The following is a 27639-nucleotide window of genomic DNA, read 5'->3' as shown; positions in this document are numbered from 1 at the left end:
TCAGAATTAGATCATACTCGACATTGTTTCTACACGGACCATTTATAGGACAGGAATGACCGGAAACACATAAGACACAATAACAACAACACACGGGCCTATGTCTAACTAGCTACACGAAATCGAAGTGAAATTGCATAGATAATCTAACAATAGCAACATTTTATGTTACTTTACTCAACTTTTTAAAGAAACGAAACACTGGTAAGGTAAGTAATTTGCATTTGTTTGATAAAAACCGAGCTAACTAGGCGTTAGAAAGAGCCGCTAACGTTAGCTCGCTGGTCAAACGTGACATTTGATACTTCGGAAGTTACAATGATATCAAACTGAAAGTCACCTTGTATTTAGTTATGATATTACAATCTATGATCAACTTTCAGGCATAGTCCTAGGTTCTACATACATAAAGGTAACACCAGCAGAATGTTTACTGCATTTTATCATTCCAAGTGTCGTGATGATGTTGCCGTATTGCCGTCTTACTTACAGTTGTTTTCCTCGCCTTTGCAGACAGCGTAAGGAGTCAGTATGTTCAGTTTTTTCGGACATCGTAATAAAGACTCTTCCAAGAAGTCATCGTCAGAGGGGGATACAGATGGGTTCGTGATAATCGGTGAGAAACACACGAAACTTCATCTTGCTGAATTTGTAAGAGTGAGAAATGTAAATCTGCTATAGGCACTCAACGTCTACATGCTCAACAGAACTTTGAGGTTTCAGGCCATCCTACTGCTCAGTAGGCTCCTGTCAGTTTGTAAACCAACACTCACCATCTAACAAGTTGGGTGGAACACACACACAAAGTAATGCTGTGATTGTCATTCAATCCATGAAATGTGTGGATTCCACAATGCTCTTCTGGTTGTACAAATCTTGTTTCATAAATCAATGTCTCTAAGTGGCGGCTGGGTCTCTCCTGACCACCTACTGATATCACCCAGAACAATGCTTTGGGGGTTGTGTCTCAGATAGTTGCACACAATGTTGTCATTGTGTCCAGTACTACTTTATTATAAAATTGTATTTTAAATGTTTCAAATCGCTGTACACTTTTAGTCAATAACATAGGCCTATATTTTGAGTTTCTTGTTCCTTTTTACATTTTATATGAACCATTTTTTATCACCAATACTAAATCCTGAACCTCTACTTTGTAACACTAAGCTTCAAAAAGAGTTTCAGTCCACGTAAACTAAAACAAAAATATAAATGCAACATGTAAAGTGTTGATTCCACGTTTCATGAGCTGAAATAAAAGATCCCAGAAATTTTCCATATACACACAAATCTTATTTTGTGCACAAATTTGTTTACATACCTGTTAGTGCGCATTTATCCTTTGCCAAGATAATCTGGCTGATCATTACACAGGTGCACCTGTGGGGACAATAAATGGACACTCTAAAATGTGCAGTTTTGTCACATAACACAATGCCACAGATGTCTCAAGTTTTGAGTTTGAGGGAGCGTACAATTGGCATGCTGACTGCAGGAATGTCCACCAGAGCTGTTGCCAGATCATTTAAGATCTCTACCATATGCCACCTCCAACGTCATTTTAGAGAATTTGGCAGTACGTCCAACTGGTTTCACAACTCCAGACCAGGACCTCCACATCCGGCTTCTTCAGCTGCGGGATCGTCTGAGACCAGCCACCTGGACAGAGGATGAAACTGTGGGTTTGCACAACCGAAGAATTTCTGCACAAACTGTCTGAAACAGTCTCAGGGAAGCTCATCTGCGTGCTCGTTTTCTTGACTGCAGTTCAACGTTATAATTGACTTCAGTGGGAAAATGCTCACCTTCGATGGCCACTGGCAAAGTGTGCTCTTCATGGATGAATCCCGGTTTCAACTGTACCGGGTTGATGGCATTGTGTGAGCGAGTAATTTGCTGATGTCAACTTTGAAGAGTGCCTCATGGTGGGGTTAGGGAAAGTGGGATACCTAGTCAGTTGTACAACTGAATGCCTTCAACTGAAATGTGTCTTCCGCATTTAACCCAACCCCTCTGAATCAGAGAGGTCCCGACTTCATCAACATCCATGGCACCCGGGGAACAGTGGGTTAACTGCCTTGCTCAGGGGCAGAACGACAGATTTTTACCTTGTCAGCTCAGGGATTTGATCCAGTAACATTTTGGTTACTGGCCCACAGCTCTAACCACTAGGCTACCTGCTGGTTATGTTTTGGGCAGGCATAAGCTACAGACAGCGAACACAATTGCATTTTATCGATGGCAATTTGAATGCAAAGAGATATCGTGATGAAATCCTGAGGCCCATTGTCATGCAATTCATCCGCCGACGTAACCTCATGTTTTGGCATGATAATACACGGCCCCATGTCGCAAGGATCTGTACACGATCTCTGGAAGCTGAAAATGTCCCAGTTCTTCCATGGCTTGCATACTCACCAGACATATGTCACCCATTGAGCATGTTTTGGATGTGTACGACAGCGTGTTCCAGTTCCCGCCAATATCTAGTAACTTCACACAGCCATTGAAGAGGAGTGGGACAACATTCCACAGGCCACAATCAACAGCCTGATCAACTCAATGTGAAGGAGATGTCGTGCTGCATGAGGCAAATGGTGATCACACCAGATACTGACTGGTTTTCTGATCATGACACTACCTTTAGGTATCTGTGACCAACGGATGCATGTGAAATCCATAGATTATTTAAATTGACTGATTTCCTTATGAACTGTAACTCAGTTAAATCTTAAATTATTGCATGATGCGTTTTTATGTTTTTGTTCAGTGTAGTTTTAACTATGTCACCAGCATTGAATAATGTCTTTCAACACTTCCTTGATGTTGAGATGAACCTGAAATTAAAGTAAGGCATTGCACAACAGTTTTCTCGTGCTCATGGGCATGGTAATTTTGCATAACAATAAATGGGCATAATATAGGAATGCTACATGCTTTACTGAAAAATGAAGGTAAATCCTGCCAATTATGAAGGTCCAATGCAACAACCTCCTTTTAGTACCTTTTCAAATAATGAAAATGTTATTGTAAGTCAGGAAGTCCCATCCCCCTCTTTCCTCTACCAGTAAAGAGCAGTATAATTGGCTCTTTAAAAAACTGTGACTGGGAGCGCTGCTGGTGGACCTGGGTTCAAATACTACTCAGTCATTTCAAATACTTTAGCTGGGCTTGATTGGGTTTGCCTGGTGCAATGGAACCAATAAAGTAGTCACAAAAGTGCAAATGCAACGCATCTGGGACTCCAGACAGGTTAAAGCTAACGCCAAATGTATTTAAAGTGATTTCAAATAGTATTTGAACCCAGCTTTGGCTGTTGGTGGAGCAGTAGACACAGATGGTCAGGAGTTGTATGTTTCTCTTGGCAGACAGAGAGCTAGTTTCTTCCCAGATAAAGTAGAAAGAGTCTGACTGAGCTCACAGACGTTCTAGTGTAAACCCAATGACTGTGCTCTGTTTAATCACATTCTCTGTTCAAAGACGCCAATGACTGTGCGTGTGTTTTTGTAAGGAAGGAAGGGCTCAGTCAGATGGCTGATGAGGAAACCAGGGAGTTTGAAAGGTGAATCACCAAAATGAAGTTAATAGATTTACTCTGGGTGTAATGAATGTTGATGGGAGTTGTGGTAGTGGATTTCAATTAAAGTACAGTTAGGCTAATTTGTCCAGCTGCATTGAAAATGAACATTCATAGACACTTTTCTGTAGATAAAAAAAAAGACATTTTAAATAGTTTTTACTGAATAAACTTTTATTTTTTAATTATCTGTGAAGGTTAGTTACGTGTTTTCCCTGAAATGTGCCATTCACATTTGCTATTCGCACCACAGCCTCTTTTCACACTCTTTCCTGGTACTGATGGCTCCAGACCAAAGGGAGCAGATGTTCTTACAAAGCTGATCTGTGGGGCTCTGTCTGGGTCCGTATTGCAGGGGGCATATCATCTGTCTGGGTCCGTATGGCAGGGGGCATATCATCTGTCTGGGTCCGTATGGCAGGGGGCATGTCATCTGTCTGGGTCCGTATGGCAGGGGGCATGTCATCTGTCTGGGTCCGTATGGCAGGGGGCATGTCATCTGTCTGGGTCCGTATGGCAGGGGGCATGTCATCTGTCTGGGTCCGTATGGCAGGGGGCATGTCATCTGTCTGGGTCCGTATGGCAGGGGGCATGTCATCTGTCTGGGTCCGTATGGCAGGGGGCATGTCATCTGTCTGGGTCCGTATGGCAGGGGGCATGTCATCTGTCTGGGTCCGTATGGCAGGGGGCATGTCATCTGTCTGGGTCCGTATGGCAGGGGGCATGTCATCTGTCTGGGTCCGTATGGCAGGGGGCATGTCATCTGTCTGGGTCCGTATGGCAGGGGGCATGTCATCTGTCTGGGTCCGTATGGCAGGGGGCATGTCATCTGTCTGGGTCCGTATGGCAGGGGGCATGTCATCTGTCTGGGTCCGTATGGCAGGGGGCATGTCATCTGTCTGGGTCCGTATGGCAGGGGGCATGTCATCTGTCTGGGTCCGTATGGCAGGGGGCATGTCATCTGTCTGGGTCCGTATTAGAGGTCGACCGATTAATCGGAAAGGCCGATTTCAAATTTTACACCTTTATTTAACTAGGCAAGTCAGTTAAGAACACATTCTTATTTTCAATGACGGCCTAGGAACGTTCTGCTTCGTTCAGGGGCAGAACGACAGAATTTTAAACTTGTCAGCTCGGGGGATTCAATCTTGCAACCTTACAGTTAACTAGTCCAACACTCTAACCACCTGATTACATTGCACTCCACGAGGAGCCTGCCTGTTACGTGAATGCAGTAGAAGCCAAGGTAAGTTGCTATCTAGCATTAAACTTCTCTTATAAAAAAAAAACTATCAATCAATCATAATCACTAGTTAACTACACATAGTTGATGATATTACTAGTTTATCTAGCGTGTCCTGCGTTGCATATAATCGATGCCATGCGTATCGTTGCTCCAATGTGTACCTAACCATAAACATCAATGCCTTTCTTAAAATCAATACACAGAAGTATATATTTTTAAACCTGCATATGTAGCTAAAAGAAATCCAGGTTAGCAGGCAATATTAACCAGGTGAAATTGTGTCACTTCTCTTGCGTTCATTGCACGCAGAGTCAGTGTATATGCAACAGTTTGGGCTGCCTAATTTGCCAGAATTTTACGTAATTATGACATAACATTGAAGGTTGTGCAATGTAACAGAAATATTTAGACTGACAGATGCCACCCGTTAGATAAAATAGGGAACAGTTCCGTATTTCACTGAAAGAATAAACGTCTTGTTTTCGAGATGATAGTTTCCGGATTTGACCAAATTAATGACCTAAGGCTCGTATTTCTGTGTTATTATGTTATAACTAAGTATGATTTGATAGAGCAGTCTGATTGAGCAGTGGTAGGCAGCAGCAGGCTCGTAAGAATTCATTCAAACAGCACTTTCCTGCGTTTTGCCAGAAGCTCTTCGCTGTGCTTCAAGCCGATCAACTCCCGAGATTAGGCTGGTGTAACCGATGTGAAATGGCTAGCTAGTTAGCGGGGTGCGCGCTAATAGCGTTTCAAACGTCACTCGCTCTGAGACTTGGAGTAGTTGTTCCCCTTGCTCTGCATGGGTAACGTTGCTTCGAGGGTGGCTGTTGTCGATGTGTTCCTGGTTCAAGCCCAGGTAGGAGCGAGGAGAGGGATGGAAGCTATACTGTTACACTGGCAATACTAAAGTGCCTATAAGAACATCCAGTAGTCAAAGGTTAATGAAATACAAATGGTATAGAGAGAAATAGTCCTATAATAACTACAACCTAAAACTTCTTACCTGGGAATATTGAAGACTCGTGTTAAAAGGAACCACCAACTTTCATATGTTCTCATGGTCTGAGCAAGGGACTTAAATGTTAGCTTTCTTACATGGCACATATTGCGCTTTTACTTTCTTCTCCAACACTTTGTTTTTGCATTATTTAAACCAAATTGAACATGTTTCATTATTTATTTGAGGCTAAATTGATTTTTTGGATGTATTATATTAAGTTAAAATAAGTGTTCAATCAGTATTGTTGTAATTGTCATTATTACAAATAAATAAATAAAAATGGCCAATTAATCCGCATTGGCTTTTTTGGTCCTCCAATAACCGGTATCAGCGTTGAAAAATCATAATCGGTCGACCTCTAGTCGGTATGGAAGGGGGCGGTATCATCTGTCTGGGTCCTTATGGCAATCAAATCAAATTTTATTTGTCACATACACATGGTTACCAGATGTTAATGCGAGTGTAGCGAAATGCTTGTGCTTCTAGTTCCGACAATGCAGTAATAACCTAACCTAACAATTCCACAACTACTACCTTATACATACACAAGTGTAAAGGGATAAAGAATATGTACATAAAGATATATGAATGAGTGATGGTAGAGAACGGCATAGGCAAGATGCAGTAGATGGTATAGAGTACAGTATATACATATACATATGAGATGAGTAATGTAGGGTATGTAAACATTATATTAAGTGGCATTGTTTAAAGTGGCTAGTGATACATTTTTACATAAATTTCCATCAATTCCCATTATTAAAGTTGCTGGAGTTGAGTCAGTATGTTGGCAGCAGCCACTAAATGTTAGTGGTGGCTGTTTAACAGTCTGATGGCCTTGAGATTGAAAAACAGCTTCTGTCTCGGTCCCTGCTTTGATGCACCTGTACTGACCTTGCCTTCTGGATGATAGCGGGGTGAACAGGCAGTGGCTCGGGTGGTTGTTGTCCTTGATGATCTTTATGGCCTTCCTGTGACATCGGGTGGTGTAGGTGTCCTGGAGGGCAGGTAGTTTGCCCTCGGTGATGCGTTGTGCAGATCTCACTACCCTCTGGAGAGCCTTACGGTTGTGGGCGGAGCAGTTGCCGTACCAGGCGGTGATACAGCCCGACAGGATGCTCTCGATTGTGCATCTGTAGAAGTTTGTGAGTGCTTTTGGTGACAAGCCAAATTTCTTCAGCCTCCTGAGGTTGAATAGGCGCTGCTGCGCCTTCTTCACAACGCTGTCTGTGTGGGTGGACCAATTCAGTTTGTCCGTGATGTGTACACCGAGGAACTTAAAACTTACTACCCTCTCCACTACTGTCCCGTCGATGTGGATATGGGGGTGCTCCCTCTGCTGTTTCCTGAAGTCCACAATCATCTCCTTTGTTTTGTTGATGTTGAGTGTGAGGTTATTTTCCTGACACCACACTCCGAGGGCCCTCACCTCCTCCCTGTAGGCCGTCTCGTCGTTGTTGGTAATCAAGCCTACCACTGTAGTGTCGTCGCAAACTTGATGATTGAGTCGGAGGCGTGCATGGCCACGCAGTCGTGGGTGAACAGGGAGTACAGGAGAGGGCACCCTTGTGGGGCCCCAGTGTTGAGGATCAGCGGGGTGGAGATGTTGTTACCTACCCTCACCACCTGGGGGCGGCCCGTCAGGAAGTCCAGTACCCAGTTGCACAGGGCGGGGTCGAGACCCAGGGTCTCGAGCTTGATGACGAGTTTGGAGGGTACTATGGTGTTAGGTGATAGGGTGGAGGTGATATGGTCCTTGACTAGTCTCTCAAAGCACTTCATGATGACGGAAGTGAGTGCTACGGGGCGGTAGTCATTTAGCTCAGTTACCTTAGCTTTCTTGGGAACAGGAACAATGGTGGCCCTCTTGAAGCATGTGGGAACAGCAGACAGGGAAAAGGATTGATTGAATATGTCCGTAAACACACCAGCCAGCTGGTCTGCGCATGCTCTGAGGACGTGGCTGGGAATGCCATCTGGGCCTGCAGCCTTGCGAGGGTTAACACGTTTAAATGTTTTACTCACTTCGGCTGCAGTGAAGGAGAGCCCGCAGGTTTTGGTAGCGGGCCGTGTCAGTGTTCAGTATTGTCCTCAAAGCGAGCAAAAGTCTGTCTGGGATTTAGTCTGTCTATTTAGTCTGTCTGGGAGCAAGACATCCTGGTCCGCGACAGGGCTGGTTTTCTTTTTGTAATCCGTGATTAACTGTAGACCCTGCCAGATACCTCTTGTGTCTGAGCTGTTGAATTGCGACTCTACTTTGTCTCTATACTGGCACTTAGCTTGTTTGATTGCCTTGCGGAGGGAATAGCTACACTGTTTGTATTCGGTCATGTTTCCGGTCACCTTGCCCTGGTTAAAAGCAGTGGTTCGCGCTTTCAGTTTCGCGCGAATGCTGCCATCAATCCACGGGGGATATCATCTGTCTGGGTCTGTATGGCAAGCGGGGGGATATCATCTGTCTGGGTCCTTATGGTAGGGGGGGGTATCATCTGTCTGGGTCCTTATGGCGGGGGGGTATCGTCTGTCTGGGTCCGTATGGTAGGGGGGGGTAATCATCTGTCTGGGTCCTTATGGCAAGGGGGGGGGGGGTTATCATCTGTCTGGGTCCGTATGGTAGGGGGGGGGGGGGGGGTAAACATCTGTCTGGGTCCTTATGGCAAGGGGGGGATATCATGTGCCACTCTATTAACCTTTCACTTTCCCAGCCAGCAGCCTGCCAGTTGAGTAGGTTCAGGCTGAGGCTGTGGGAGAGAAACCCTGCCCACTGGGATTTTCCGCTGGGATTGGGAGGCTGGCAGCAGGATCCTCTGTGGCCCTTCTCGCCTCCATCCACATTTGGTTATTCAGGCAGAGAGAAATCGTCTTGGGGAAAGTGAGTGAGGTCGAGAAGGCAGTGCATTCAAAAATGAAACACCCCCCCCCCCACAATGTTTTTTTAATGACCCCCCCCCCACAATGTACGGTAGAATTAATACTGAAATTGTGAAAATTATGATAATCCCCTTTTAGTGAAAGAGCTGTTATTTATTTTTATGGCTGGGTTTTCAGCCTCTTTTGGTTTTGGCCCACAGCATGACGTCACAATCTGATTATTCAGACCAATAACCAGTCATCTTTTATTTGCATTTGTATCCTCCTACATTGAAGGGGTAAGCGTGGTAGACTTTAGACTCTCTGCCAGTCATTGCTGTGTATGCAAATATATACAAATTTGTATCAACACACCCACATGATCAGACTGAGCATTTCTACGGCAAAAGGAAGCTCAGGGAAATAAATTACAAACAAATATATTGAGTTAATTTCATGAAATAAACACACACAGTGATTTATTAGACATACAGTGTGATTTAAACATTTTATAAAAAAAGATTTCATGCAGTCTTTTAAGGGAAAAAACTCTGCAGAGTCCATGGAGTTTAATCTCATTTTACCTCAGAAGATTAGCTAATTAGCTATTACAATAACAACGAATCCCTCTTCCCAGTCTAAGCTATTCATCTGTAACACCATTTTTTTTTTGTCCTGTCAGATGGAATAAGATGAGAAAGGATTTGTTTTATTATCTGCCTAGTCATCTCTGTGACGATCCAAGTCGAGGGCCTTCAGTCCCTCAAAGGCAGGATGTGTGTTTGCACATCCCTGTCTGACGCTGACACTCTTGAGGAGTGGGCCTGGTTGACTGCTGAAGTCATGAGCAGCGGCCTGTGCCTTTTCTAGGAGCCCATCTCCCTCTCTCACAGGCTCTAATCCCAGCCGGTAGACAGACAATAGCCTTACTTGTATTTGGATGGCTGTCAGTGTCTACAGTCTCACGACAGTTGAAGTTGTCTCTTTCACTAACTTCATGTTCAATAAGCCTACGCCCCCACACCACATTCATTTGAACCTTTGTCCTCAGCTGTTGTTTTTGTGTCTAAAGTCTTTATTTATTTAGCTCAGATAGTAGGCCACTCAGTAGCAATTGCCACTGTTTTCCAGGGAGTCCTGAAGTCATTACAGGTAATGCAAGGGTGTGCATCGTGCATGTGAGTTCATAAGTGTTTTAGTCATTGATCACTGGTCGCTTAAGAGAAGATTGTGACTTAACCCATCCAGAAAATAAACCTGAGGCTAACAGTGTCTATCATTAGTAGAGCTAGTTTGTTCTATCCTATCTGGACTGGCAGAGCTGTTTTAAAAGAAGCCTGACAAGCTGCATGTCATTGTCAAGGTCCACACTAAGCAGGTCACACAACTCCAGCACGAATCATGACATAACGTGATGTCATTGTCAAGGTCCACACTCTAAGCAGGTCACACAACTCCAGCACGAATCATGACATAACGTGATGTCATTGTCAAGGTCCACACTCTAAGCAGGTCACACAACTCCAGCACGAATCATGACATAACGTGATGTCATTGTCAAGGTCCACACTCTAAGCAGGTCACACAACTCTAGCACGAATCATGACATAACGTGATGTCATTGTCAAGGTCCACACTCTAAGCAGGTCACACAACTCCAGCACGAATCATGACATAACGTGATGTCATTGTCAAGGTCCACACTCTAAGCAGGTCACAACTCCAGCACGAATCATGACATAACGTGATGTCATTGTCAAGGTCCACACTCTAAGCAGGTCACACAACTCCAGCACGAATCATGACATAACGTGATGTCATTGTCAAGGTCCACACTCTAAGCAGGTCACACAACTCTAGCACGAATCATGACATAACGTGATGTCAAGGTCCACACTCTAAGCAGGTCACACAACTCCAGCACGAATCATGACATAACGTGATGTCATTGTCAAGGTCCACACTCTAAGCAGGTCACACAACTCCAGCACGAATCATGACATAACGTGATGTCATTGTCAAGGTCCACACTCTAAGCAGGTCACACAACTCCAGCACGAGTCATGACATAACGTGATGTCATTGACAAGGTCCACACTGCACAGAGCAGGATGTAACTGTGCTCCTTTTCATTTCTCTTCGCTGTGTTAATTTGATCAGCTCATGATCCAAACCAGAAGGTTATAGGCCTCTCTCCTTCCCTGACACTGTTTAGACAAGATTTGACGTCTTTTAAAAAAAAACTGTTGGCTGGACTGGCAGTTATCCAAACACACAAAGTGAACGTATTTTCTCGATGTTGAACGTGAAAACAACATGCAGCCTTACAATAATGTGAAATCAAGTACAACCGAACTAACCTGTCCTCTGTATCATAAAGCAGAAATTTTGTGAGTGTGTGTGTGTATATACGGTATATATTATTTATTTCAGTGCTTTAGCCTGGTTATCCCTCTCTCCTTCTGAAGGATTTAGTGAATGGTAGAGATAAATTCCTGCACGCTATTGAGCAGACGGATGCATGCTCTGTGTTTTTCTGACAGAGAGAGAGAGGCCTGTGTCTAACTGACTGAGTCCAGAGACAAGGCCATGCGTGTACAATGCTGATGACACAAAGAGTTGAATATAGGCTAGTCTTACTTTACATGGCATTATTTAGATGCCCTTGTTGTCTTAGGTCTTGCACTATTTGCTGTGAAATAATGAGTGCTTTGTAGGTGAACAATGCTCACCATGCCAAGAATTAATTCACAGATGTGGATGGAAATGTGGGCTTGTCAGGAAATTGAGGGAAGACCTAGGGATATTTTTGTACCTGTAGGCCTGAGGGGGGAAATCAAAGCTATAAATTCAAGGCATAAAAGGCATTAATACTGCATACTTCTATACCTCAAACATGGATGGAAATATGAATATCCATCATAACAATAAATTAAGACAATAGACAGAATATTTGTATTAAAATTTAAATAATCGGAGCTTGATGTTAGTGAAGCTGAGAGACATTGTACTACTAGACTAGAGTGAGCTGATAGATCCCATTGTTCCTGTGCAGAGTAGAGTAACCTTTGTTTTGTCAGGGTGCTCTGGGCCTCAATTCCCTCTCATGGAGATAATTTCACCCTCTATAGAGAGAGACATTGGTGGACTGCAGACACACTGAGCTCAGATCAAAGGAAGCTGGTGAGATCAGGGAGGATGACTCCATGCTGGAGAGCGAGATCACTCCCAGTGGAGAGGGGTAGGAGTGGAGATGGTTACAGAGGAAAGGAAAAAGGGAGGGAGGAGAGTTTGAAAAGTGTATCTGTGGACATTGACAACATGCAGTCAATTAGTCTAGTTACTAAGGCCCAGTAGTTGTCCCCCAGATGACATGATGCAAGAGGAATGGGGTTGGGAACACCGGCTACACCAGAGAGAGGGTTGGGAACACAGGCTACACCAGAGAGAGGGTTGGGAACACGGGCTACACCAGAGAGAGGGTTGGGAACACAGGCTACACCAGAGAGAGGGTTGGGAACACGGGCTACACCAGAGAGAGGGTTGGGAACACGGGCTACACCAGAGAGAGGGTTGGGAACACGGGCTACACCAGAGAGAGGGTTGGGAACACGGGCTACACCAGAGAGAGGGTTGGGAACACGGGCTACACCAGAGAGAGGGTTGGGAACACGGGCTACACCAGAGAGAGGGTTGGGAACACGGGCTACACCAGAGAGAGGGTTGGGAACACGGGTTACACCAGAGAGAGGGTTGGGAACACAGGCTACACCAGAGAGAGGGTTGGGAACACAGGCTACACCAGAGAGAGGGTTGGGAACACAGGCTACACCAGAGAGAGGGTTGGGAACACAGGCTACACCAGAGAGAGGGTTGGGAACACAGGCTACACCAGAGAGAGGGTTGGGAACACAGGCTACACCAGAGAGAGGGTTGGGAACACAGGCTACACCAGAGAGAGGGTTGGGAACACAGGCTACACCAGAGAGAGGGTTGGGAACACAGGCTACACCAGAGAGAGGGTTGGGAACACAGGCTACACCAGAGAGAGGGTTGGGAACACAGGCTACACCAGAGAGAGGGTTAGGAACATAGGCTAGGCTACACCGGAGAGAGGGTTGGGAACACAGGCTACACCAGAGAGAGGGTTGGGAACACAGGCTACACCAGAGAGAGGGTTGGGAACACAGGCTACACCAGAGAGAGGGTTGGGAACACAGGCTACACCAGAGAGAGGGTTGGGAACACAGGCTACACCAGAGAGAGGGTTGGGAACACAGGCTACACCAGAGAGAGGGTTGGGAACACAGGCTACACCAGAGAGAGGGTTGGGAACACAGGCTACACCAGAGAGAGGGTTGGGAACACAGGCTACACCAGAGAGAGGGTTGGGAACACAGGCTACACCAGAGAGAGGGTTGGGAACACAGGCTACACCAGAGAGAGGGTTGGGAACACAGGCTACACCAGAGAGAGGGTTGGGAACACAGGCTACACCAGAGAGAGGGTTGGGAACACAGGCTACACCAGAGAGAGGGTTGGGAACACAGGCTACACCAGAGAGAGGGTTGGGAACACAGGCTACACCAGAGAGAGGGTTGGGAACACAGGCTACACCGGAGAGAGGGTTAGGAACATAGGCTAGGCTACACCGGAGAGAGGGTTGGGAACACAGGCTACACCGGAGAGAGGGTTGGGAACACAGGCTACACCGGAGAGAGGGTTGGGAACACAGGCTACACCGGAGAGAGGGTTGGGAACACAGGCTACACCGGAGAGAGGGTTGGGAACACAGGCTACACCGGAGAGAGGGTTGGGAACACAGGCTACACCGGAGAGAGGGTTGGGAACACAGGCTACACCGGAGAGAGGGTTGGGAACCCAGGCTACACCGGAGAGAGGGTTGGGAACACAGGCTACACCGGAGAGAGGGTTGGGAACACAGGCTACACCGGAGAGAGGGTTGGGAACACAGGCTACACCGGAGAGAGGGTTGGGAACACAGGCTACACCGGAGAGAGGGTTGGGAACACAGGCTACACCGGAGAGAGGGTTGGGAACACAGGCTACACCGGAGAGAGGGTTGGGAACACAGGCTACACCGGAGAGAGGGTTGGGAACACAGGCTACACCGGAGAGAGGGTTGGGAACACAGGCTACACCGGAGAGAGGGTTGGGAACACAGGCTACACCGGAGAGAGGGTTGGGAACACAGGCTACACCGGAGAGAGGGTTGGGAACACAGGCTACACCGGAGAGAGGGTTGGGAACACAGGCTACACCGGAGAGAGGGTTGGGAACACAGGCTACACCGGAGAGAGGGTTGGGAACACAGGCTACACCGGAGAGAGGGTTGGGAACACAGGCTACACCGGAGAGAGGGTTGGGAACACAGGGTACACCGGAGAGAGGGTTGGGAACACAGGGTACACCGGAGAGAGGGTTGGGAACACAGGCTACACCGGAGAGAGGGTTGGGAACACAGGCTACACCGGAGAGAGGGTTGGGAACACAGGCTACACCGGAGAGAGGGTTGGGAACACAGGCTACACCGGAGAGAGGGTTGGGAACACAGGCTACACCGGAGAGAGGGTTGGGAACACAGGCTACACCGGAGAGAGGGTTGGGAACACAGGCTACACCGGAGAGAGGGTTGGGAACACAGGCTACACCGGAGAGAGGGTTGGGAACACAGGCTACACCGGAGAGAGGGTTGGGAACACAGGCTACACCGGAGAGAGGGTTGGGAACACAGGCTACACCGGAGAGAGGGTTGGGAACACAGGCTACACCGGAGAGAGGGTTGGGAACACAGGCTACACCGGAGAGAGGGTTGGGAACACAGGCTACACCGGAGAGAGGGTTGGGAACACAGGCTACACCGGAGAGAGGGTTGGGAACACAGGCTACACCGGAGAGAGGGTTGGGAACACAGGCTACACCGGAGAGAGGGTTGGGAACACAGGCTACACCGGAGAGAGGGTTGGGAACACAGGCTACACCGGAGAGAGGGTTGGGAACACAGGCTACACCGGAGAGAGGGTTGGGAACACAGGCTACACCGGAGAGAGGGTTGGGAACACAGGCTACACCGGAGAGAGGGTTGGGAACACAGGCTACACCGGAGAGAGGGTTGGGAACACAGGCTACACCGGAGAGAGGGTTGGGAACACAGGCTACACCGGAGAGAGGGTTGGGAACACAGGCTACACCGGAGAGAGGGTTGGGAACACAGGCTACACCGGAGAGAGGGTTGGGAACACAGGCTACACCGGAGAGAGGGTTGGGAACACAGGCTACACCGGAGAGAGGGTTGGGAACACAGGCTACACCGGAGAGAGGGTTGGGAACACAGGCTACACCGGAGAGAGGGTTGGGAACACAGGCTACACCGGAGAGAGGGTTGGGAACACAGGCTACACCGGAGAGAGGGTTGGGAACACAGGCTACACCGGAGAGAGGGTTGGGGACACAGGCTACACCGGAGAGAGGGTTGGGGACACAGGCTACACCGGAGAGAGGGTTGGGGACACAGGCTACACCGGAGAGAGGGTTGGGGACACAGGCTACACCGGAGAGAGGGTTGGGGACACAGGCTACACCGGAGAGAGGGTTGGGGACACAGGCTACACCGGAGAGAGGGTTGGGGACACAGGCTACACCGGAGAGAGGGTTGGGGACACAGGCTACACCGGAGAGAGGGTTGGGGACACAGGCTACACCGGAGAGAGGGTTGGGGACACAGGCTAGGCTACACCGGAGAGAGGGTTGGGGACACAGGCTAGGCTACACCGGAGAGAGGGTTGGGGACACAGGCTAGGCTACACTGGAGGGAGGGTTGGGGCCAGGCTAGGCTACACCAGAGAGAGCTGCAGGCGTGCTCTGGTCCACGTAGTGCTCTGTGGAACTGTATTGCTAACTGTGTTAATTCTGTGTAATCCATTAATGTGATCAGAAGGCCACTCTACTCGTTAAACCACATCTAATCACTCAATTGACCTGGTTCTCCCAATGAAGGAAAAAATACACCAGGCAAGCTAATAACTTCTGTTACAAAGACCACTAGGAAAGTAGGACTTGGAGAGGGGTCTAGTAGTGGGACTCATGCACATGTGAAATGGCTAGCTAGTTAGCGGGTACGCGCTAATAGCGTTTCAATCGGTTACGTCACTTGCTCTGAGACTTGAAGTAGGGTTTCCCCTTGCTCTGCAAGGGCCGCGGCTTTTGTGGAGCGTTGGGTAACGACGCTTCGTGGGTGACTTGTTGATGTGTGCAGAGGGTCCCTGGTTCGCGCCCGGGTCGGGGCGAGGGGACGCCGTAAAGTTATACTGTTACACATGTATGTTGTTGAAGAATCTAGGCCTAAACCCACAGTGTATAATGACACAATGACTCTTGTTTGTTTTTTCTCTCCAGGAGAAACTGTTGAGGAACAGAGGCAGAAGATCCAAAACGTGAACATCAGCAAACCATCATGTAACGTCATTGTGCAACCATCAAAGGTGATTGTCTTTATAACCAGGGGGCGGCGCTATGCAGAACATACAGTATAACACTCCCTATGGGATCTGGTCGAAAATAGCACAACATATAGAGGATAGGCCGATGGGCTGTCATTTAGGACGCAACCTGGGTTGCGTTACTCAAAACTGCCAAGATGTCCGTCTTGCATGTGCTGTACCAGGAAACACAACTGTTGTAGACTTAAACAGACAGCAGTGAGACTGACTGACTTCAAGGACTGTGAGTTTGCTTTCTTCTTCTCTGTCTGGTCTAGCTCATCCTGCCTGCATACATACTGCCTACAGTCTGTTGCTGCTTTGTTGGTGACAGATGCTGAGTGGTATGGGTGTGATCCTGTACACAGACACAGAGAGAGAGAGAGAGAGCATGCTCCATACCTGCTACACTGGGTCTGGACATATGGTGGCTGTAGAAAAGCTCTATTATGTTGCTGCTAGTTGTCTGTATGATCTGGTTAGGGCTACTAGTTCTTGAAGCCATTTATTATGGGTTTAATCAATGGAAGCTGTGTGTGTGTTGAAGATTCATATGGTAACATTGCACTGCAGCTTGGCTCCCGTTGTTCAATGAGTGAGATGCGTGTGCCCTGCCCTTTAATGTTGTGCACACAGGAAGTTACAGAACCTTGACCTTCATACAGTACAGACGCCTACCTACAACACTATAAACCTGTCCTCATTCATACTGTACAGACGCCTACCTACAACACTATAAACCTGTCCTCATTCATACTGTACAGACGCCTACCAACAACACTATAAACCTGTCCTCATTCATACTGTACAGACGCCTACCTACAACACTATAAACCTGTCCTCATTCATACTGTACAGACGCCTACCTACAACACTCTAAACCTGTCCTCATTCCTACTGTACAGACGCCTACCTACAACACTATAAACCTGTCCTCATTCATACTGTACAGACGCCTACCTACAACACTATAAACCTGTCCTCATTCATACCGTACAGACGCCTACCTACAACACTATAAACCTGTCCTCATTCATACTGTACAGACGCCTACCTACAACACTATAAACCTGTCCTCATTCATACTGTACAGACACCTACCTACAACACTATAAACCTGTCCTCATTCATACTGTACAGACGCCTACCTACAACACTCTAAACCTGTCCTCATTCATACTGTACAGACGCCTACCCACAACACTATAAACCTGTCCTCATTCATACTGTACAGACACCTACCCACAACACTCTAAACCTGTCCTCATTCATACTGTACAGACGCCTACCCACAACACTATAAACCTGTCCTCATTCATACTGTACAGACGCCTACCAACAACACTATAAACCTGTCCTCATTCATACTGTACAGACGCCTACCAACAACACTATAAACCTGTCCTCATTCATACTGTACAGACACCTACCTACAACACTATAAACCTGTCCTCATTCATACTGTACAGACGCCTACCCACAACACTATAAACCTGTCCTCATTCATACTGTACAGACACCTACCTACAACACTATAAACCTGTCCTCATTCATACTGTACAGACACCTACCTACAACACTATAAACCTGTCCTCATTCATACTGTACAGACGCCTACCTACAACACTATAAACCTGTCCTCATTCATACTGTACAGACACCTACCTACAACACTATAAACCTGTCCTCATTCATACTGTACAGACACCTACCCACAACACTATAAACCTGTCCTCATTCATACTGTACAGACGCCTACCTACAACACTATAAACCTGTCCTCATTCATACTGTACAGACACCTACCTACAACACTATAAACCTGTCCTCATTCATACTGTACAGACGCCTACCTACAACACTATAAACCTGTCCTCATTCATACTGTACAGACACCTACCTACAACACTATAAACCTGTCCTCATTCATACTGTACAGACACCTACCCACAACACTATAAACCTGTCCTCATTCATACTGTACAGACGCCTACCTACAACACTCTAAACCTGTCCTCATTCATACTGTACAGACGCCTACCTACAACACTCTAAACATGTCCTCATTCATACTGTACAGACGCCTACCTACAACACTATAAACCTGTCCTCATTCCTACTGTACAGACGCCTACCTACAACACTATAAACCTGTCCTCATTCATACTGTACAGACGCCTACCTACAACACTCTAAACCTGTCCTCATTCCTACTGTACAGACGCCTACCCACAACACTATAAACCTGTCCTCATTCCTACTGTACAGACGCCTACCCACAACACTATAAACCTGTCCTCATTCATACTGTACAGACGCCTACCCACAACACTATAAACCTGTCCTCATTCATACTGTACAGACGCCTACCTACAACACTATAAACCTGTCCTCATTCATACCGTACAGACGCCTACCTACAACACTATAAACCTGTCCTCATTCATACCGTACAGACACCTACCTACAACACTATAAACCTGTCCTCATTCATACCGTACAGACACCTACCTACAACACTATAAACCTGTCCTCATTCATACTGTACAGACGCCTACCTACAACACTATAAACCTGTCCTCATTCATACTGTACAGACGCCTACCCACAACACTATAAACCTGTCCTCATTCATACTGTACAGACGCCTACCTACAACACTATAAACCTGTCCTGCTTCTGGATGGGCTATATATGACAAATCGAGAGGGACAGATGGTGGGACACTACCTGCAGTTTTCTGTATTGGTTGTTACAGAGGTTATATTAAGCTATAGTGGTTAAGGTTTAAAAGTGTAAGCTTACTTTATATGTGAAGTGGTAGAAGTTATGAAAAATAAGGAAAAGACCCTCACACTGCTGTTCATGCTCCCAGGTGAGTCCTCGTTATCATCGTGTTTGAGAGCACAAACACTCTGAGACTCATTAAAGGATGTTTCCGTGGTTACGTCCCAACTGAATGTTATGTTAATTGCAGAGGAATAAGCCATTTCCTGTGACATCTTCTCTGCATTTAGGCTTTCATTCGGTCTTACAAGGCCCAAAGCACAGCTTAAGTCTCCAATCGAGCACTTGGTGTGTACACAATTCTTTTGAATTAACGAAGTCAATTGAAGAGTAAAAACCGTAGGCCTATATTATCATGGAAGACACAGGCTAAAATCATTTTGTGTGGTGTTTGCTTGTGTTTTGTGGTACACTCACAAATACGCTAGCTGAGTTGTAATGTCACATGCACAAGTACAGTGAAATGCATTTCTTGCAAACTCAAAACCCAACAATGCAATAACAATGTATTTCTAGAAGGGGGGGAAAAGAGGAATAAGTAACTAAGCGTAATAACTAACTAAACTAATAAGTAACTAAGCGTACTATATACAGACAATATTTAATTAGTCAGTTCCAATACCATATTTACATGTGCAGGAATACTGAAATGACGGAGGTAGATATGTAAAGGGTAAGGTGACTAGGCAACAGGATTTAAGATAAACAGAGTAGCAGCAGCTTGTATGTGAGTGGGTGTGTGGAGTCAATGTATGTACAAATTGTGTGAGTGAGCGAATGATGGTGTGTTGGTGTGGGTGAGTGTGTAGGGCCCTGTGTGTGTTGGAGTGACGGTGTGGGTGAGTGTGTAGGGCCCTGTGTGTGTGTGTGTGTGTTGGAGTGACGGTGAGTGTGTAGGGCCCTGTGTGTGTGCGCGTAGAGACAGTTCAAATATTGAAATAGGTCAATAAAGATAGAAGTTAAACTCGGGCCGTGTAGGTATTTTGTTAGCTATTTATCCATCGTATTTCTTGGGGATAGAAGTTGTTCAGGAGCCTGTTGGTGTCAGACTTGATGCACCGGCACCTCTTGCCGTGCGGCAGCAGAGAAAATAGTCTATGGCTTGGGTGGTTGGAGTCTTTGATGATTTTCTTTTCTCACTGCCTGATATAGAGTTTCTGGATGGCAAGGAGCTCGTCCCCAGTGATGTACTGGGCTGTCCACACAACCTTCTGTAGCGCCATGCGATCGAGGTTGGAGCTATTGCCATACCAAACAGTGACACAGCCAGTCAAGTCAATATGCTCGCAATGGTACCGCTGTAAAATCTTTTCAGGATTTGAAGGCCCATGCCAAACCTTTTCAACCTCCTGAGGGGGAAGAGGCACTGTCGCGCCTTCGTCATGACTGTGCAAAACACTGTGTGTTTTGGACCATTTTTAAGTCTTTAGTGATTTGGACACTGAGGAACTTGAAGCTGTCTACCTGCTCTATTGCCCCCCCCACAATTCCTATAGTCCACAATCAGCTCCTTGGTCTTGCTTGTGTTGAGGGAGAGGTTGTTGTTCCGACACCATATTGCCAGGTCACTGACCTCCTCCCTGTAGGCTGACTCATCGTCGCCGGTGATCAGGCCTACCACCATTGTCAGCGAACTGGAAAATGTTGTTGGAGTCGTGTGTGGCCACACCTTGTGACTTCCTTCCTTAGGACTTTGCAGAGATCTGAAACGTCATCTTGACCGTGTCATGACACTGTTTTGTGTTCAATTACTAGTGTTTAAGTTGCAACCTACCCACCCTTAAAAATCTGTTTTCATGTTTGCCAAAAATTTGCCACATTAGTGTTCCTTGTCATGTGTAGCCTACACTTGTTGCTAAATGTAATGCCTGAAGGTGGACATTTTCTCTCCTCTTCTCCCCAGTCTTCCAGTGCGACACCTTCCCAGGCCCACCACTCTCCAGCCCCCGCTCCACCTTCCATGATCGCCCCATCACCAGGGCCCATGTGGAAGCCCCCTGCGCCCATCGTGGAGGCCCCACCGTCTCTCCCAGAGCTACTAGGAGATGTCCCGTTCACCCTGGCCCCCCATGTCCTGGCCATGCAGACAGGGGGTCCCGGGTTCCCCCTCTTTTCTGAGATGCTGATGTCCCCCCGAGACATCAACCACAATCTGGCCTCCTTCACTTATGACTTCACCCTGGAGAACTCTGTGCTATGTGACCATTGACCTGTCTACTTTCTGACTGTATGACCTCTGACCTTTTTGATCTGTCAACCTCTCCTCCAATACCAACCCTTTGTCAACCCTGGGTCGTGATCATTGGGCAGCAAACAGAAGAAAACGTACTGAAACAGGGCAGGACAACCTGGGCTTGCCTAGTAAGAAAGGCACATTTTTGTTTAGAGTTTAGCTACATGTGCTCTACTGAACACAACCTTGGACTGTCTTGTCTCGTTACCACTCAGGTTTAGTTTCAGTTCCATGGGGCTCTGTCTGAGAATGGCAGTACTATAATTAATAATAAACCTGGTTCTGGTGATGATCAGCATTAGGTGGGGTCAAAACTGCACCTGCCTGCAGTGATGTAGGTACAAACAGTATGTAGGTAGATGGGTACACAGAGTTCTACCTTTTTAAGATTGCGGACTAGGAATACTAGTTAAGCATGTTAATCACTTGCTGATGCATGTCATAGTAGTGCTGGTTCACTGTTTTAAGTGTGTGTGTGTCAGAAGAGCGTTAGCTTCATGTCTGATGATAGGAATGCTTGAACATAGCTGAGGCTTGCATTGAAGAACAGAGTCAGGGTCTAGAATCACCTGCTGTTGTTGTTGGTTTAGGAACTGATTTACCTTTTGGGTTTGCACTAATGTACGTACCAGACAGATTTCAAATCGAATCTTAGGAAGGAAATTACTTCTTTATCTGGTTATGTTTTTTACCCTGGTGTCCTCACCTTTGCCAATGAAGACATTTCCAAAAAGGTTTGTGTAGCATAAGCATTTCTACAATGGAACTTTGTAGCTTTTTGATAATGTATTTAAAATGTAAGAATATATATCCCCTAATTTTCAACAGTTATTATCAGGAGTGGCCTTCTCTTTTGATCATCTTCAGCATGGTATCATCATGTGTTGTAACCTCCCAAACATTGTATTTGCTATTTATTCTGTTTTAGTCTGTTTTTTTAACAGACCAAGTTTCCTCCAGTTCTCATGGCACAGTTCAGATTTGACAGTGTTTCAAGGAATCCTGTAATATACAGTGCCTTCGGAAAGCATTCAGCCGTCCTTGATTTTCCCCCCACATTTTGTTACGTTACAGCCTTATTCTAAGATGGATTAAATAAAACATTTTCTCAACAATCTACACACAATAACCCATAATGACAAATTGAAAACAGGTTTTTAGATATTTTTGCAAATGTATTACAAAAAATAAAAACTACGTATTTACATAAGTATTCAGACCCTTTGCTATGAGACTTATTGAGCTCCGGTGCATCCTGTTTCCATTAATCATCCTTAGATGTTTCTGCAACTTGATTGGAGTCCACCTGTGGTAAATTTAGTTGATTGGACATGATTTGGAAAGGCACACACCTGTCTATAAGGTCCCACAGTTGACAGTTCATGTCAGAGCAAAAACCCAGCCATGAGGTCAAAGGAATTGTCCATAGAGCTCCGAGGCAGGATTGTGTCGAGGCACAGATCTGGGGATGGGTACCAAAATATTTCTGCAGCATTTGAAGGACCCCAAGAACACAGTGGCCTCCATCATTCTTAAATGGAAGAAGTTTGGAACCACCAAGACTCTTTCTAGAGCTGGCCGTCCGGCCAAACTGCGCAATCGGGGGAGAAGGGCCTTTGGTCAGGGAGGTGACCAAGAACCCAGTGGTCACTCTGACAGAGCTCCAGAGTTCCTCTGTGAAGATGGGAGAACCTTCCAGAATGACAACCATCTCTGCAGCACTCAGGCCTTTATGGTAGTGGCCAGACGGACGCCACTCCTCATTAAAAGGCACATGACAGTCTGCTTGGAGTTTGCCGAAAGATACCTAAAGACTCTCAGACCATGAGAAACAAGGTTCTCTGGTCTGAAGAAACTAAGATTGAACTCTTTGGCCTGAATGCCAAGCGTCACATCTGGAGGAAACCAGGCACCATCTCTACGGTGAAGCATTGTGGTGGCAGCATCATGCTGTGGGGATGTTTTTCTGCGGCAGGGACTGGGAGACTAGTCAGGATCGAGGCAAAGATGAACGAAGCAAAGTACAGAGAGATCCATGATGAAAACCTGCTCCAGAGCGCTCAGGACCTCAGACTGGGGTGAAGGTTCACCTTCCAACAGGACAACGACCCTAATTACACAGCCAAGACAATGCAGGAGTGGCTTTGGGACAAGTCTCTAAATGTCCTTGAGTGGAACAGCCAGATCCCGGACTTGAACCCGATCGAACATCTCTGGAGAGACCTGAAAATAGCTGTGCAGCGACGCTCCCCATCCAACCTGACAGAGCTTGAGAGGATCTGCAGAGAGGCATGAGAGAAACTCCCCAAAACAGGTGTGCCAAGCTTGTAGTGTCATATCCAAGAAGACTTGAGGCTGTAATCGCTGCCAAAGGTTCTTCAACAAAGTGCTGAGTAAAGGGTCTGAATACTTATGTAAATGTAATATTTCAGTTTTATTTTTTTTATAAATTTGCAAAAATGTATAACCTGTTTTTGCTTTGTGCATTGTGTGTAGATAAGGATTTTAAAAAATCAATTTAGAATAAGGTAACATAAAAAAAGGTGGAAAAAGTCAAGGTTCTGAATACTTTCTGAATTCACTATCTATATACTGCATTGCACACAAACAAATGATCTTGTGAACAATTACACATTGTTAACTCTCAATCTCATTTTTTGGACTGCTGTACAAATGGCCAAGAGAAGCCAAATCATAATAAACTGTTTATTTTTATGACAATTATTTTGAAGTTAACTAATTATGAGTAGTTAACTCATAATACAACCACTCAAGGATCTGAAAAGATGGCTCATAAGTTGCACTGGTATTTTCAGTGCAATGTTGTGGTATTCCACATCATGTGAAATCATCCACAGATGCTGCGTGTGTACAGGCAGCTCAATTCAAATGTTTTATTTGATTTTACGAATCAGATCAGCTCTTTTTGACAACAAAAAAAATCAGAATTTGGCCGCCTGTGTAAAGTTACTTTCTACTGTATACATTAGGAAATGTTTGGTATTGACCTTCTCTGGACAATCCTTTGCTATGCATAGCTGGAAACCAAGTCTATTCTGTCTGTCTGTCTGTGTTAAACGACACTGTGGATTTTCCCAGGCCTCTTCCTCTCTTTGTAAGTCAATCACTGACCTAACCTTGCATGTTTCATAGGCGTGGAAATATACACTTGTTTTCTTTTGTATTTTGGGGAGGTTTGAGTAACTTTAGTTTGTTTGGTTTACTTGGATGTATTTTGGGGGTTTACTTACAAAGTGGTTCATTTTATGTGGTTGTGCATGTTTGCTATTAACAAGACATAGTTTTTTTTATTATTTAATTTTCTTGTCCTGTTTATTTTTTTGTCATTTAACTGAGGTTTCTCTAAAAGTGGTCGACCTGTAAAAGCATGAGTACTGTATTTTTATTAGTTTTTTATTAGGAAATATGTTGTTATTGGGTTAGAATATGTTTTACATGCTCTAACCCAATGACAATATATCCTCTATCTGCCCTACTTACCTGCTTCTGTTTTCATAATGGCCGTACCTGAGCATCAGCCAAGTATTTGCACATTATCATGTACCAAGTACTCAGTGTTGGGGAAGCTACTCTGAAAATATTGTTACCAATTACTTCACACTGGAAGAAAGTAAGCTACACTAAAGCTACCCTTAAAAAAATATACAGTTTACTTCACTAGTTATTTTGAAATGGTAGTCCACTACATCCAAATGTAAATCTGAAATGTCATAGTTGAAAAATGTCAAGAACAGATCCCTCTGTAGTCCGATGTTAACAGAATGTAATTTGTCCTATTAATCAAACTATTTTTCAAGTGAGAATTGGACAGGTCTGATGCTGATTTCACCCATATTTTATTTTTGCAAAAAGAGTAGTAGAGTTTAGTTCTAGTAGTTAGCTACACCACTACATGGCAAAAAAGTATTTAACTACTGAAAATACTACCTTGATTTGAATTTAGTTCAACTACCAGCAAGCTACTTCAAAATGTAGGTAAATTACTAGTTGAACTACATGAAGTTCACTACTCCCCAACACTGCAACTTCAAATTGATATTAAGAGTTTATGAAGGATGTTACATGCAATAGTACATCCGGTAAATCTCAACATTCAGTTGTGGGTTCTTTGAAAATGTAGCCTACCTGTGAAGAAGTTTGAATGGCACTTTAAAATCGAACAATTTTACATTGTGGTATATCTGGAAAGTTTACACCCCCTTATTCTGAATCCGGTCTTCAGCTTCACTTCTTTTTCAGTCCTTGTCCAATGCCTTTTAAACTTGCAATATGCAGAAATGGCTCTGCATATTGTGATGTCACCTCTGCTAAAAATCGAATAGTTTGCAAAATATTGTGTTTTCAGCCGTTTGAAGCTGCTGCACAAAACCAAAAGTAAAAGATGCAAAAGACAACTTATAGTGCACATGGACCAGATCTACCACTTCTTCGTAGACTTGCTTTCAATGAGAGTGACATACTGTATCTATGACTTATATTTCTATGTGAATTTGGTCGGTCGCCCAAAAAGTTACATATTTGCAGCCATTGGTGGAAAAAGTACCTAATTTTCATATTTGAGTAAAAGTAAAGATACCTTAATAGAAAATGAAAGTCACCTGGTAAAATTCTACTTGAGTAAAAGTATTTGGTTTGAAATATACTTAAGTATCAAAAGTAAATGTAATTTCTAAAATATTCTTAAGTATCAAAATCAAAGTATAAATAATTTAAAACTCCTTATCTAAAGCAAACTAGATGGCATTATTTACTTGTTTTTATTTATTTATGAAAAGCCAGGGGCATGCTCCAACAGTCAGACAATATTTACAAACTAAGCATGTGTTTAGTGAGTCTGCCAGATCAGAGGCAATAGGGATGACAAGGGATGTTCTCTTGATAAGTGTGTGAATTAGACAATTTTCCTGTCCTGCTAATAAGCATTAAAAATGTAATGAGTACTTTTGTATGGACGAAAAAGTACATACTTTTCTTATGTAGTGAAGTAAAATTTGTCAAAAATATAAATAGTAAAGTACAGATACCCCAAAAAACGACTTAAGTAAAAATACTTGAAAGTACTACTTTACACAACCGATAGCAACTGTAACATTTTGGTTCTGTATCTGCTTTGTTTTTCAATCGTATATGCATTTGATTGTGAATCAGCTATACATATATATATTTTTTTTGTATGTGGGTGAAAGAACTTGATCAAGTTTGTACAAAAGCAGGCTATTAAAACATGTAAAAAAATATTGGGATTATTATTGTCTTGTTGGTAGTGAAAATATATATGGTGTTTAAAGCTCTAATAAATGTAACAGTATTGCTTCTGTCTGTTTTATTAGTAAAGCAGTATGTGGATTTTTAGGAGGGATCTAGCTACAGTATTTTAATATTTCAACTGTGCAGTGGTTGTTTCAATTTACGATGACTGGTATAAGAATAACATTGCAGTTGTCAACAACAGAAACCCAGACGACCTTTGTTTTTCTGAAGATTGTGCACCACCCATTTCTCTGAGATTTAACTCTCAATTTGATGGGCTTATGTCTGTTAAATTGTCTGTCCTTAATGGTGTGCCCCAAGGCTCTGTACTTGGTCCTCTCTTATTTAGACAATGTCCAAAATGCACAACTTCATTTTTATGCTGATGATACTGTTATTTACTGTTGTGCATCGTCTCTTACAAAAGCTTTCCAGAACTTGCAAACTGCTTTTTATACTTTACCATGGCACTTTGAGATTTATTTTAAACTGAAAAACCCTTACGCACCACTGCACTTTGTATACCAGGGTTGGCTGGCCTTCTCTAGTCACTCATAGGCTCAGTCACTGGTATACTTTTATTTACAAAGCCATTTGGGGTTTACTACCTTTTGATTTGGGCATTTTTATTGTTCAGAAATGTGGTGGGTACTCTCTTCGTTCGCTGGACTTTATCCTGCTAACTGTTCCAAATGTCCGAACTGAATTTGGTAAAAGGGCTTTTATGTACTCTGCGCCATTGTCTTGGAACACCTTACAAAATACTTTTAAACTGGAAGAACTTGTCCCGATTGGTGTTTTTAAATCAATGATGAAGGATTTTGATGCTGATTCCCTGACCTGTCAATGTTTTTAATTTGCTGTTTTTGATTTTGTTATACTCTTGTGAATTCAATGGTTTTTACTAGATTACTTGTAGTTTTTCATGTCTGTCTGTAATTTTGTAATGACTTGGTGCTGCCTATCTTGGCCAGGACGCTCTTGAAAAAGAGATTTTAAATATCAACGAGCCCTTCCTGGTTAAATAAAGGTTAAATAAATAAAAAATATATACAAATTAAAAAAACTCTGCAACCAATTGCTTGCTCGAGAGCGGTCTATCTTCAGCCAACTTCAATGAATCGATTGGTGGATGCTTAGAGTGTGCCTGATGACCTCGTCTTTCTAGTATTA

General features: G+C 44.7%; 1 protein-coding gene across 2 annotated transcripts; it reads left to right on the top strand.

Moving 5' to 3' along the window:
• The first annotated feature begins 38 nt into the window (after nt 1–38).
• LOC129831009 (UBAP1-MVB12-associated (UMA)-domain containing protein 1-like) lies at nt 39–27544 on the top strand. Of its 2 annotated transcripts, none has more exons than XM_055893978.1 (4): nt 39–209; nt 514–616; nt 16093–16178; nt 20866–27544. In XM_055893978.1, exons 2-4 carry the CDS (start codon nt 532–534, stop codon nt 21169–21171), a joined length of 477 nt encoding a protein of 158 aa, XP_055749953.1. In that variant the 5' UTR covers nt 39–209; nt 514–531; the 3' UTR covers nt 21172–27544. The 2 variants fall into 2 exon arrangements, with proteins under 2 accessions (XP_055749953.1, XP_055749954.1); XM_055893979.1 differs by lacking the exon at nt 39–209 and adding an exon at nt 225–412.
• Nucleotides 27545–27639: the final 95 nt, after the last annotated feature.

The sequence above is a fragment of the Salvelinus fontinalis genome, chromosome 32, assembly GCF_029448725.1.
Source record: "Salvelinus fontinalis isolate EN_2023a chromosome 32, ASM2944872v1, whole genome shotgun sequence".
Taxonomy (NCBI): domain Eukaryota; kingdom Metazoa; phylum Chordata; class Actinopteri; order Salmoniformes; family Salmonidae; genus Salvelinus; species Salvelinus fontinalis.
This window is presented reverse-complemented; position numbering and strand designations above follow the sequence as displayed.